The sequence below is a fragment of the Lagenorhynchus albirostris genome, chromosome 5 (assembly GCF_949774975.1).
Source record: "Lagenorhynchus albirostris chromosome 5, mLagAlb1.1, whole genome shotgun sequence".
Classification (NCBI taxonomy): domain Eukaryota; kingdom Metazoa; phylum Chordata; class Mammalia; order Artiodactyla; family Delphinidae; genus Lagenorhynchus; species Lagenorhynchus albirostris.
The window spans coordinates 126,788,121-126,801,837 of NC_083099.1; the positions used below are offsets into that span (position 1 = coordinate 126,788,121).

A 13,717-nucleotide genomic window follows, 5' to 3' on the forward strand; every position below is an offset into this window, starting at 1 on the left:
TCAGGCTAATCTTTACCATGGAAACAGAACTGGGAGTCTTTATAACTGATTTATTATCTTTGCTATTGTTACTCCTTAAGAGCATTATTACTGAGACCTGTTCAAGGGTAATCATTGTGGCCAGGCTTAGATTCCCAAATGGCTTAGGCCAAAAATGGCTTCTCATGTCAAGAAAGCCGTGCCTGGTCCTTCTTCTCTGGATACCGCCTACCCTATCTGCTTACAGTTACTGCTTCTTAGGCTTTCTGTTTCTCCAAAGTTCCTAGAAAATTCACTTGTTTTCTAATCTTTTTTTTAAAGTTGGTTATGGAGATGGGAGTGAATGTCCTTGTAGGCCCTGAAAATACAACATAAATGATCCTTTTAAGTGCTGTCCTGCTAAAAACCTTATTCTGGTTCTTACTTTTTTTGTACAGTTTTTATGATTTTTGCGTGTATGTGTGTGTACGTTACCTCCTTGTTTCTAACAGCTACTGTAGTTCCATGGTGTGTACTTCTTTCATATTTTCTTGTATCCGCAGTACTCTCTTACCATGGATATTGGCTTCAGCTTTCAGCTATCTCCAGCAAAGCTGCCCTTAACATCCTATTATCAATCATCGTGAGAATGTCTCTGGAATGCTTATCTGAGGGCAAGATTGCTGGGTCATAGGTATAAGCACTTTATTTGAGCAAGTGCTGCTAGAGTTTTCTCCAAAATAGTCCTGTCTATACTCTATCAATAGTCCTGTCTATATTCGATGCCCCCATGTCCCTGCTAACTCTTTTCAGTATTCAACATTCTAATCTTTGCCATATATGCACAGTATAAAGTGAATAATTTGAATGTGAGCATTTCTTCATGTCCGTAGCCATTTTGGTTTCTCTTTATGTGAGTTTCCTTTTTCTGTGCTTTACTGGCTTTTCTAATTTGTCCTGACTTTTGGGGGGGTGTTATCAACTTGCAGGAGTTCACTGTGTATTCCAATTATTAGTCCCTTGTCATGTGTGGATATTGGAAATATCTGTTTCTACTCTGTAGCCTGTCAGTTAAACATAACTCTTAATTTTTATGTAAGGAAATCTATCAGTTTTTTTCCTTATGGTTTATGTTTTTGAAATTATGTTTAAGAAATCTTTTCTATCATTAGACCACAAAAAAATTCCCACCATTTTCTTCTATTAGCTTCATAGATTTACCTTTCACATTGAAGCCTTTTAGGCTTCTGGAGTCAGTTATACAGTGTGTAATAGTTGTTATAACATTCACTTATCCAACACATTTTAATAGAGTGCCTACAAAGGGAGAGGCAGTTCAAAGTTCTTTGTATATATCTGTGAACAAATACCCCTTCCCAGGTGAGCTTGTGTTGTCCTACAAGGATAGGCCTTATTGGGTCACCACCTCCTGTTTTGCTCTAGTGCTCAGGATGAATTCCACAGTTTTACACATAGTATCTGTTAAGAAATAGGCTTTATGGGGAAAGGGAAGACTTACTAGGCCAGGGTCAGCAAGAAAAGAAAACAAAAGCCCTTCATTCTTTCATCATCCCAACCAAAATCTGCTGGGGCCTAGGCATTCTGCTGGATGTGCATGATGTGTATCTATTTCAGTGGAGAGCCCCACCCTCTTATTATGCTTTCTTATTGTAGGGGAGCTGTGAGAGCAACCTTAATAATGTGGGGAAAGTCAGATCATTTTTGTACTAGGCAGTCTAGATTTGGATGCCAGCGATTTATAGAATAAGTTGTCAGAAAACCAGCTCCCCAGCATTTGGAGATGTTTGGAACTGAGGAGAGTTACAATCCTTTTTAAAGTGGGAAAGAAGACTGTGTTAGTTTCCCAGAGCTACTGTAACAAATTACTACAAACTTAGTGGCTTGAAAACAATTTATTATCATACATTTCTTGAAGTCAGAAGTCTGAAATGGGTCTTCCTGGGCTAAAATCAGATGTTAGCAGAGTTGCACGTCTTCTGGAGGCTCTGGGGGAGAATCTGTTTCCTTTTTCCAGGTTTTAGAGGCTGCCTGCGTTCCTTGGTTTGTGGCTCCTTTCTTTCATCTTCAAAGCCAGTCATAGCCAGCCAGTCAAGTCCTTCTCACTTTGAATCACTCTGGATCTCTTCACATTCCCTCTTTCCCTCTTAAGGATACTTGTGATTTCCTTGGACTCACCTAGATAAGCCAGGATAATCTCTGTATTTGAAGGTCAGTTTATTAGTAAACTTAATTCCCCTTGGCCATGTGAGTTAGCATAATCACAGGTTCTGGGTTGTTATTGTGCCTACCACAAAGACCTTGGTCCCTTGAGAAGTTGGGACCTGGGTAAGCCCCTCCCACCTCCAGTAGCTAGGGGAAGTCCGTAGGCCAGGCAAACCAACTTAAGTTCCTGGGGTCACTTTTGGACAGTTTTGGTTTTTGCACCCTGGCAATGATCCAACAGAGAAAGAAAGACAATAAATGTAGTAAATTATTAGTATGTTAGAGGATGAGTGCTGTGGACAAGAAGAAAGATGCAAGGACAAGTAAGGAGGCCAGTGTGGGAGAGGGAGTCAGAGCAGTAGTAGAATGGGGATGGGGAGTAGATCACGTAGGACCTTGTTGGCCATTGTGAAGTCTTTAGTTTTTTTTTTTACTGTGAATGGTATCAAAGGAGTGCTGTGATGTAACTTCAGTTTTAAAAAGGATCACACTGGCAGTTGTATTGACTGAGAACAGACTGCAGGGGGGCAAGGGCACCAACACAGGGAAACGTGTTAGGAAGAGGCTTTTCCAGGTAAGAGATGGTGGAGGCTCTTGTTCTAGTGTATATTTGCAGTATAGAGCATGTACTTCAGTTGATAGACCTAAAGCATGATATTATGGAGCCACAGGCAGTTTAGCCTCACTAACCTCTGGATAGTTTTCTTATGAGGGTAGACTCAAAATAAGATTGTTCTGTGTAAAGCATTTGAATGTGGTGCCTGATACTCAGTAAATAATGGTTATTATTAATAGGAATGACTATTTGAATTCTTCATTTTGTCAAATCTTTAAAGTGGGAGCATGGACTCCTTTATAAACATTAAAGTACCAAATTTAGAGGACCATTCCTTGCAAGTCAGAGAGTTGAAGGCACTTAGAAGTACTTTTTTAGATGTAGTAGTAAACTTAGAAAACTCTATTCTGGACTGAGAGTATATATCGAGTCCAGAGACAGATTCACTGACCTACAGTGAGGTCCTAACAACCTGAAACTTACATTAACACCTTGGAAATGGTCATAAAGAAATACCAATAAATGCAGCTATTTTATGCATTACTTAGCATTTTTTTAATTATAATGTTTTAGTATCACGAGTACAAATGGTACAAAATGGCACATAATGTATCAATGGTACAAAAATCAATGGAAGTTTAATGTAGCAGGTAATAATTTTACACGAGAGAATTAAAAACTGAAATAATGGTTTGTTTAAAATGTATAAAACCACATCTGAAAAACAATCATAAAAAATTCTAGTGTTGGGACTTCCCTGGTGGCATAGTGGTTAAGAATCCACCTGCCAGTGCAGGGGACACAGGTTCGATCCTCGATCCCTGGTCCAGGAAGATCCCACATGCTGCGGAGCAGCTGAGCCCGTGCACCACAACTACTGAGCCCACATGCCACAACTACCGAAGCCCACGCACCTAGAGCCTGTGCTCCACAACGAAGAGTAGCCCCCACTTGCCCCAACTAGAGAAAGCTGGCGCTCAACAGCAAAGATCCAACGCAGCCAAAATAAATAAATAAATAAAATTCTAGTGTGTAATCAGGGCAATAATGCACATATCTATAATGATTTTGTTACTTTATTTTGCTGTTTGAGAATATTGTACTGGCATTTATAAGAAATTAACACAAAGCTGGGATTAACTTTTAATTTATATTATTTTGTCAGTATAATGGTTTGCAATAAATTCTGCTAATAAGGTACAGCTTTTAGCTGAACGATTGTAAATTGTTCATCTCCATGTTGTTTTTTGTTTGGCCACACCATGCATCATGAGGGATCTTAGCTCCCTGACCAGGGATGGAACCCATGCCCTCTGTAGTGGAAGTGCAGAGTCCAAACCACTGGACCGCCAGGGAATTTCTATGTTGATTTTTAAGCTGCAGGTTTGAATCTGTTATTAAGACTGAATTGCTGTAATATAGTTGACATGCCTTCACTTAATTTTGAAGTAACCTGAATTAATTTATTGGCTGAGATTGGGCTGAAAACATCCCAGTAAATCCAAGGGAATGATAATGATGTCATGTCAGGCTGATAAACACCATTTAAACAAAAACTAGTTTATAAATATTAGTTGTGGATTTTCTTTTATATGTGAAGATTACTTCCTCCTCTTCTGCTTATCCTCCACTTTTATTTGAATTGTGTCTTTACTTCTTGTATACCGTGTCTGCTTATGCAGATAATTTCAGAATGTCTTTCATTTTAACTTTTGTAGGGTCAGCTTTTGAAATACTTCAATCATGACGAAAAGAGAAGCAGAGGAGCTGATAGAAATTGAGATTGATGGAACAGAGAAACCAGAGTGCACAGAAGAAAGGTTCGTATTTTTTTAATTTACCACTTTTTATATTATCAACATGCCTAATTAAGAATGAAGCCAAGGGCTTCCCTGGTGGCGCAGTGGTTGAGAGTCTGCCTGCCGATGCAGGGGACACGGGTTCGTGCCCTGGTTCGGGAAGATCCCACATGAGAGGCCACAACAGTGAGAGGCCTGCGTACCGCAAAAAAAAAAAAAAAAAAATCACGCTAAGTTCTTTTGGGGGCCTTTTTTTTTTTTCCAACTGACCTCAGCATTTTGGGGGATAATGTATTGCCTTTTTCCTCAGACTTACTGGGTTTGTTGGTTTTGTAGCTGGGAGGAAAAGATAGTTTTAAAGACAGTAATAAGCATAGCTGATAATGATCAAGCAATTGATTGTGATGGTTTTTCCCACTCAGGCACTGTTTGATTCTTTTTCCTTTTGTCAGTGCTGATTACTTTTATTTCAGTAAGAGTTTAATCCACAGCCTGAACTAATTCAACAAATAACAGCTGTCTGGAGTACATGAATAAATGAGACTGTAACTTGCCCTTGTAGAGACTACCTTGTATTTGAGGAAACATACATCTGTATGAGCCATCACAGTACTAAGCATTTAGAGAAGTGAAAGGTGTTAGTTTTTGGAATAGTAATAGAATATTACTTACTCCATTAAGGAAGGAGGGCAGTGGTAATGAGTTCAGAATCCAAGGAGAGAATATGGGTAAAAAATAGGGATTTGGGAGTCAAGAAGGTTGAGGAGGGTAATGGCTAATAGTCCTACTTTACTCTGTAAAGTAGGAGATAATAAACTGAAAGTAAAAGGACCTCAAGGGTAGCAGAAAACTGACATAGAGTAACGAAGGTTCAGAACAACTATGATGGGAATGGAGAAGATCACTAAAGTTGAGTAGGATGCTGAGTGTTGAGAGTGCAGCTGAGGTTAAAGACCTTAAATTTTTTAAAATTGTATTTTATTGTGGTAAGTATATTTAACACAAGATCTACCCTCAATAAATTTTTAAGTGTACAATACAGTATTGTCAACTGCAGGCATAATGTTGTGCAATGGATCTCTACAACTTATTTGTCTTGCATAATTGAGATTTCATGCCAGTTAATTAGCAACTCCCCCATTTTTTCTGCGGTTACTTATGCCACCTCTTCTGCTCAGAAGAGACGTTTGGCTCTAGCTCAAAAGAGAAACCCCAGTTTAGTGTCCTCCGTCCTGTCCTCCCCCACCATGCCCTCGTACAGAAACATTTTCCTGACAGAAAAGGTCTAAAATACCTTGACATGGCTGCCTGGGAGACCTTAAATTTTTAATGGAGCTTTTCAACATGTTCGGTTATGCTGTTTTCTCCAACGGAAGAAACAATAGGCTGCATGTCTTTCTTAATTTTCATACATGTGCACATATAAATGTTTAGGTTGTGTGTGTATACGTACATACATACATTTATTTATTTATTTATGTAGCACATTACCCCAGAACTTTGCAGCTTAAAGCACCCAACTGTTATTATCGCACGAAGTTTCTCAGAATCCGGAACCTTGGGACAGTTTAGCTGGATGGCTTTGGCTCAGGGTACTTTGTGAGCTTGCAGTGAAGCTGTTCGTCTGGGCTACAGTCATCTGAAGAGCTGACTGAGGCTGGCATATCTGTTTCTGAGATCACTCATAAGACTGCTGACAGGACCATTCGCTTCCTCACCACATGGGCTTCTTTCCGTGCAGGGCTGCTCATGACATGGTGGCTGGCTTTCCCTAACGCAGATGGTCTGAGAGAGAGCCTTGGCCACAGTGTCTTATTTTTAAATAACCTAATCTAAGAAGCAGTACATATATCACTCTTAGTCCTTAGTCCTTTGGTCACACAGTCCAACCTTGGTACAATTCGGGAGGGAACTATGAAAAGATGTGAATATTAGGAGGTAAGAATCATTTGGGCTATCTTGGAGACTAACATGCACGTATTTATTTTTATATATACATACATACAAATGGTCCACAAAGTCTGAAGTTTTTACTGTTTGACCCCTTACAGAAAACCTTTGCTGATGTCTCATGTAAGATATTGGTAGTTACTGTGGTTGATAGTTACTGTTGACCTGGGGAGTAGCTATGTAAAGGAAGCAGTTATAGCTAGCTGTCTAGTTGTAGCAGATTGCTATGCAGAAATTTAGGTCCAGTGGTGTGAGATCATCCACACTTTCTCAAGGGAAATTGGTAATCAGGTTTTTTATATGGATCTCCCAAGGTTTAAATGGTGGCAACAGAATATTAAAAAGTGTTTTAAATGTTGAGCTCATGTAAAATAGGTCTTTAAAAATCTGTGTTAAAGTGACATTTTAAAGATTATTGTTATGAAAAAAAGAAAAATATAGCCCACTCTGCTATAGCTGAAGAATTAGTAAAAATACTCACTTAGCCAAAAGACCCAATTATTTTACCTTAACAAATAGTAATAAGAATATGTTTACTATTATTTTTAAATAATCTTGTTTTTTTCAGTCATGACTGTTCTCTTTTATAAATTTTAAAAGTTTTAGGAATTTAGGCTGAATATGTTCAGTGAATATCGTGTATATTGCATTATACTTGGAATTTATGTGAAAATGGAACTTGACAAATTTTAAATACATACTGTTTTTGACAACTGCAAATGAGATTTAAACCATATATAAATTAAACATGTCATGAAACTTGATTGAATTCTAGGTTTATCAATTCAGCAAATACTAATTGGTACCTATTTTCTGTTTGGCCTCAAATAAGGATTCACAAAAGATACGTAGAATTACGTACCAGAGATTTTACCTCAAGGAACTTTGTAGAATTCAAAGTATGAAATAATAATGCAAAAGAGCCCTTAGAGAGTTTTAAAGGAAAATTATAATTTTTTAAGGTGGATCTAGACTGATTATAACCAGTAGTTTTCAGATTAGATTAAATGAAAATATTTTTGATAACTTATATTTTCATGTCTTATAATTTACATTATTAAATTGTATTAATCTTGGAAAGAGAAATTGACTAGTAGAGATGGCATACAAGTTTTGAAGAGGCTTTATATATTCCTTTCTGAGCCTAAAATTCTTCAAAATAACTTGGAAATATAATATAAATGCAAACGTTTCTCCTTAAATATTGTATATGCAATATTTGTATGTGTATACACACATGCATACATATGTATGTATATAATATGGTGTATTTGAAAAGGTGCCTTAAATTTCAAGCTAGCATTTCTCTGTGCGATGTGATTCAGTATTAAGCTTGGCAACACTAACTGTTGATGAGCCTACCACTGTGAAAGGTGTCTGTGCAGAAAGGAGTTTCAAAGGCCAGAAATGTGTTTTGGTGTTGAATTTTGTTTTCACCATATCATTGCATTAATATCCAGGGTAAGAATGTAATTGTTAACCATTATATTCTTTAACACTGGATCCTTTAACATTGTATTCTTTAGCATTGTTGAACAAACCTACACTCCAGCTGAATGTGTAAGCCAGGCCATAGACATCAATGAGCCAATAGGCAATTTAAAGAAACTACTAGAACCAAGACTGCAGTGTTCTTTGGATGCTCATGAAATTTGCCTGCAAGATATCCAGGTATTATTTTTTTCTTTTTTGAGATTTGTATTTCAGCATTTATATCTGCATTAGAAATGTTTTGTTGTTGTTGGCCTTTTCTCTCTAGCTGTGACCTTTTTCTCCATTTGACCTATATTATTATAAAATGTAAGCATTTAGAAGTAAAAAGAATTCTTTCAGAAACATTTCCTCCACTTAAAATTATTTTTAAAAGATTGAGTAATAAATCAAACATTCTTTTTTTTTACTTTGACAAATATAAAATGAGAAGTTTAAATACATTTTAATCAGAGCTTAAAACGTAGAGTAGTGAGAAACACATTGACCTTGGAAGCTGAAGAAGTGTGTCCTCACACCCTGTTTCTAACTTTTAACTTCTTTGTGCATCAGTTTCCTCATCTTTTAAAGATAGTTTGACCAAATGATTTTATATTCCCTTCCATCTTTATTTGCTCCAGCAGTAAATTTTGGATAAGCTACAAAGGGATACATTGGAATGTGAACCCAGGCCTGTGTGACTCTAAAACTCTTCACTTGTTTGAGGCTGACTTTTTAATAAAGTTTTTATTGAATAATTCATTGTCACTGGACTTGACCTGTTTTTTTCTCATATGTAAAATTAAGAGACTCAATCTCTTACTTGTTTTTTAGCTCTGATATTTGTTGCTGCTCTTACAATACCTGACCTAAGCAAAACGAAAGTAACACCTGCAAAGTACCCAGCCTATCATAGGATCTCAATATATATTGGTAGAATAAATGGAAATATGCATAATTTATAGTATCATAGAATTCAGAGCTGGCCTTGCATCTAGGACATTTTGGATTTCTTCCTGTCCCCCTCCCCCTTCTCCTCCTCAAAAAGGATCTGAGGATAGTAACTTCTGTTCTCCATCTCAATTAATGCAAGTATACAGTTGGAGTCAGAATGCTTGCTGCTTGTGGTAATGCTTTTGTATTTTCAGATGAGTGCTGACTTCAGAGCTGATGAACAACAGTTGAGTTGTACTTCTCTAAGCAATATGACCTGAGATCAAATATCATGCTTGAGTTTTGTCCTTGTGCCAGCTCTTAACTGAACTAGCTAGAGTGTCCAGTACCTGAGAGCCCTCTTCAGAGTTATACAGGCTTTAGCTTCTAGTAGATAATACCAGTGTCTACTGGAGAGGGGAGAAATCTTGCTATGAGGAGAATTTTTAACAAAATGTCAGGCAGAGACTGTGTTGTCTTAAGGAGTGAAGCTGCCACGTTTGACCTGTCCAAGTGTAGGGTTACAAAGTTTGTCTTGTCTCTGTTTAAGTTAGATGCATAGTCACTTAAGATTTTAGGCTTTATGTGTATGATGTTTTTAATATTAGAAAATATGTTTGTACCATGACTACAGTATTGGCTGAATTCTTGGGAATGAGAGTGGGAGGAGCTTTGTACCTCCAGCTGTATGATATGCAGACACAGAGATACACATTATTCAAAATAATTACAACAGAAGGCTGTTTATAAATGGATGACAAAATGTCTAGAAGTCAGAATTACTTTTTGCCATTTGTGTGAAATGTATTCAAAAGCACTGATACTGAAAGGTACTGAAAGGATACAGAATTATGATTAAAGATATTCACAGCTAGGTCAAGTAGTAAGGTTATAAGTCCTTTAACTTCATTAACTTTATGATCAAAAATTTAGAGTTAACCCTGATCTTAAATGTGTATCATTGATTAAAAGGGAGATATGGCAAGAATTACGTAAATAAATTTATATAAATTGTCCCCACTAATAAAACACCCTTGCTTATTCATGGCAGATAAATAGCATTATCTTCTACTTTAAATACTTTTACAGAAAAAATAATTGCCTTTGGCATTATTTAAAATTCTAAACTAGACTCCAGAGCTAGAGAAAACCACCACTTACAGTAAATCCTGTCGTCTGTGTTGTCCTTAATTGCTACCACAGTGGTTAAGTTATTTTCAGTTTTGGCAAAGAATTAAATGATAGGACAACTTGAATAATTAAACGTGTTCTGTAACTTAATTAGTATGCCTCAGTAACTAAGTCCTGTTTGGCACATCCATTTATATTAAACAAGATGACTGAGCTAAAATAATCTTAATCATTTTATCCATGTTTAGCTGGATCCAGAACGAAGTTTATTTGACCAAGGAGTAAAGACAGACGGAACTGTACAGCTTAGTGTACAGGTAATTTCTTACCAAGGTAAGTTACTTTTAATGTTGTTACTTAAAAGTTTAGCTCATGTTTTTCTAATATGGGAACTCAATTTTATAAGTTCTAGATGGTTGTCTAAATTAGTTAATGTGATGTTATAGCCAAATATTCATGCTTTTGATTTAATTGTTTTATCTGTCAGGATGAAGCAGATAGTATAACACATTCTACCTACTTTAATCAGGAAAGGGTATATTACAGGGTAGTAAATAACAGGATCACAGGGAGGGCTGAAAGAACAGGTTCTAGTTGACTTTCTAAGAATGCCTCAGCCACGCTGTAGAACTGGACTGCCAAGGAAGCTGCTGCTCTGCCGGGATCTGGAAAATGCCAAATCTGAAAGCCACAACTATAGCTGTCGATTTGGAACCATGCTGCCTTTTCAGTGATTCACATTAGCCAAAAAATGGATGCCGTGTGCTTGCTTGTCCCCTCTTAACTCATCTCCAAATGGAACGCTCATGGCAGTGATTCTAGAACCTAAATCACATCTGCAGCCGTAGCTGCAAGGACATGTATAGTCTCTGCAGTTTAGCACAGAGAGAGGAATTTGCAAAGGATGTGATGTGACCCAGTCAGCCATATCCATCACAGTATTTTACTAATCTGTGTAAATACACAAGTTAGAAAATTAGGAAACCATTTTTGGTGGGTTGAATTTTAGTTTTTTTAAATGTGGCTTTTTGAGATTTCTAACCAGAGTTTTAGACTAATTTTCATCTCTGAACATATTGTATTGCTTACAATTATATTTCACAAACCAAAGTTTTCTTCACATTATGAAAATGGTAACTACCTACTTATGATCCTTAATTTCCCCAGGATTTACTATTGTTGGGAATAGGAAAGAAAATCAATCTTTGTTTTTTATCTTTAAAAGTTTAGTGACCTCTCAGTATAGGTGTGTTTAAGAAGAGTTGACTTGATGCAATTTGAATGGAGGATTAGGGGATAATTTTTAGGAAAAATCTTCTTCAAAAATTATAATTTGTTTCCTCATGTATATTTGAAAGAACTGACTTCTGTTTACACTACCTGATGAATTATAGCTGTATATTTTCTTGTAATAATGATTTTCCTGATTGAACTTCAGAATATTGAAATTGAGTTTTGTTTTTTCTTGCAAATACACTTTGATTAAATTTTTGATATAGATTGTAACTGAATCAGTGAGCAAACAGTAGCTGTTAAGTAGTATGATAGTTTTTTGCAGCTGTTATTTTAATATAAGTATCTGAGATTATTTCATAAAGGGCTAGTTTATTCTATTTTGAATATCTTAAGTATTTGGGTTTTTCTTCATTCAATTGAAAATGAAAATCAGAATTTAATGATGTGAATTTAATGTAACAAGCTTAGTGTCTGTTCATTTTTAATACATGTACTTTGTCTTCTAAAAAGAAAAGGAGTCAGTAAATAATTTTAATTTTTTCAACTTCTCAGGATAAGTAGCTACTCATTTATACTCTCCATAGTGTAGTTTTAATTTTCTATTCCATAGTGGTACTTTTTTTCCTAATGTTTATAGGTGGTGTGTGTGTGTGCTTGCATGCATGTGTGTGTGTATATATGCATGGTGGTGGTGGTATTCTTAAATTATTTTAGACTTACAGAAGAGTTGCAAGTGTAATAAAAGAATTTCTGGATATCCTTCACCCAGATTCCCCAAATGTTAACTTTTACTATGTTTGCTTTATTCTCTCTCTCCCTCATCCCCACATTATTTTTTTGACCTGGTTAAGAATGAGATGTAGACATTATTCCTTCCTATCTCTAAATACATTAGTGTGTTTTCCGAAAACAAGAAATTCTTTTGCATGACCACAGTTCAGTTATCAAAATGAGGAAATTAGTATTGGTACAATACTGTTATCTAATCTATCAAAGTTCTGCTGAATTGTTGTTTTTCTCATTTAATAGAAATCTGTTTAAATTCTCTAGACATAATGCTAAAAATATTTAAAATGGAGCCTTGCTCTACCATTTGAGAACATATAAATTCAACTAAATTTTTATTTGTTAGAGACTTTCGTGTTTTCACTTAGATATACTTGTTTTCTTTTTAATCACTGGTAAGGAATTGAACCAAAGCTAAACATCCTGGAAATTGTTAAACCTGCGGAAACAGTTGAAGTAGTTATTGATCCAGATGCCCACCATGCCGAAGCAGAAGCACATCTTGTTGAGGAAGCTCAAGTGATAACTCTTGATGGCACAAAACACATTACAACCATTTCAGATGAAACCTCAGAACAAGTGACGAGATGGGCTGCTGCTCTGGAAGGTTATAGGAAAGAGCAAGAACGTCTTGGGATACCCTATGGTAATAAAATGCATAATAATTATGTTAGGTAGAATAATAAGAATTAAGCTTGACATGAAAGACAGTAGGGTGAGTAGATTATCTATCTTAAATGTAGAATTTTTAGGAAATATATTGATTTTCTTTGGTTTTGTTTTTGTTTTTTTTGGACTGTAACATATGATGGTGCTGAGAATACAAAGGTACAAAGAAAAAAATCTGCCCTTAGGGCATTCACAATGTAGTTGACGATAGAGAAGATAAATGAAAAAAGATAATTGCTATAAACGTAACATGTTTTTAAACTGTCAATAACTGGTATAAAGAAACATACTCTTAGAATCTCAAAAGGATCATAGTGGTCTGGGGGAAAATTGGGGAAGAGTTTATTATAGACAAGGAAACTGCTAGACATTGCCGACAGGAAATGTTTGTGCAAAGCTGAGAAGTGTGAGTAGTGAGAAGATGCATTGGGTAAGGAGTTATTCTGTAGCATTGTAGAACTGTTTTTTTTTTTTTTTTTTTGTGGTACGCGGGCCTCTCACTGTCGTGGCCTCCCCCGTTGCGGAGCACAGGCTCCGGACGCGCATGCTCAGCGGCCATGGCTCACGGGCCCAGCCACTCCGCGGCATGTGGGATCTTCCCGGACTGGGGCACGAACCCATGTCCCCTGCATTGGCAGGCGGACTCTCAACCACTGCGCCACCAGGGAAGCCCTGTTGAACTGTTTTTGATTGATGGAAGTGACAGTTGAAAATGAATGTGGCAGTGGTATATGGCATAAGTTGGAGCAGGTAGTTTGGGTGTGACTAGGTGATAATATTTAGGTTAGCCTAGACCAGGTGATTTCTGTGGGAGCAGAAAGGAGGAGATGAATCAAAATAATGATGGGACTGAGCAACTGATTGATGGATTGTGTGAACGTAGAGAGGGGAGATTCAAGTATTGATCTAACTTCTCAAGCTTGGGTGACTAGGCAATAATAATATAAGAATTGGTTACATCTTCATTACATATTTCCTGAGCCAGGCACCATGTTAAATTCTGGGC

At 36.7% G+C, this 13,717-nt stretch overlaps 2 protein-coding genes across 5 annotated transcripts in view; both read left to right on the forward strand.

Annotated features, from left to right (window-relative positions):
- Positions 1 to 13,717, forward strand: part of JAM2 (junctional adhesion molecule 2) — a 410,153-nt gene that overhangs the window by 83,971 nt on the left and 312,465 nt on the right. The gene's annotated exons all lie outside the window — the stretch shown is intronic.
- Positions 1 to 13,717, forward strand: part of GABPA (GA binding protein transcription factor subunit alpha) — a 33,739-nt gene that overhangs the window by 3,099 nt on the left and 16,923 nt on the right. For 2 of the 4 annotated variants that reach the window (XM_060150779.1, XM_060150778.1), the window contains exons 2-5: positions 4,456 to 4,557; positions 8,013 to 8,157; positions 10,269 to 10,353; positions 12,443 to 12,688. In XM_060150779.1, coding sequence (XP_060006762.1) covers positions 4,481 to 4,557; positions 8,013 to 8,157; positions 10,269 to 10,353; positions 12,443 to 12,688 — 553 coding nt within the window. In that variant the 5' untranslated portion in view covers positions 4,456 to 4,480. Of the gene's footprint in view, positions 1 to 2,168; positions 2,188 to 2,690; positions 2,756 to 4,455; positions 4,558 to 8,012; positions 8,158 to 10,268; positions 10,354 to 12,442; positions 12,689 to 13,717 lie in introns of those variants that run through there. The other 2 variants (XM_060150780.1, XM_060150781.1) reach the window with 2 other exon arrangements.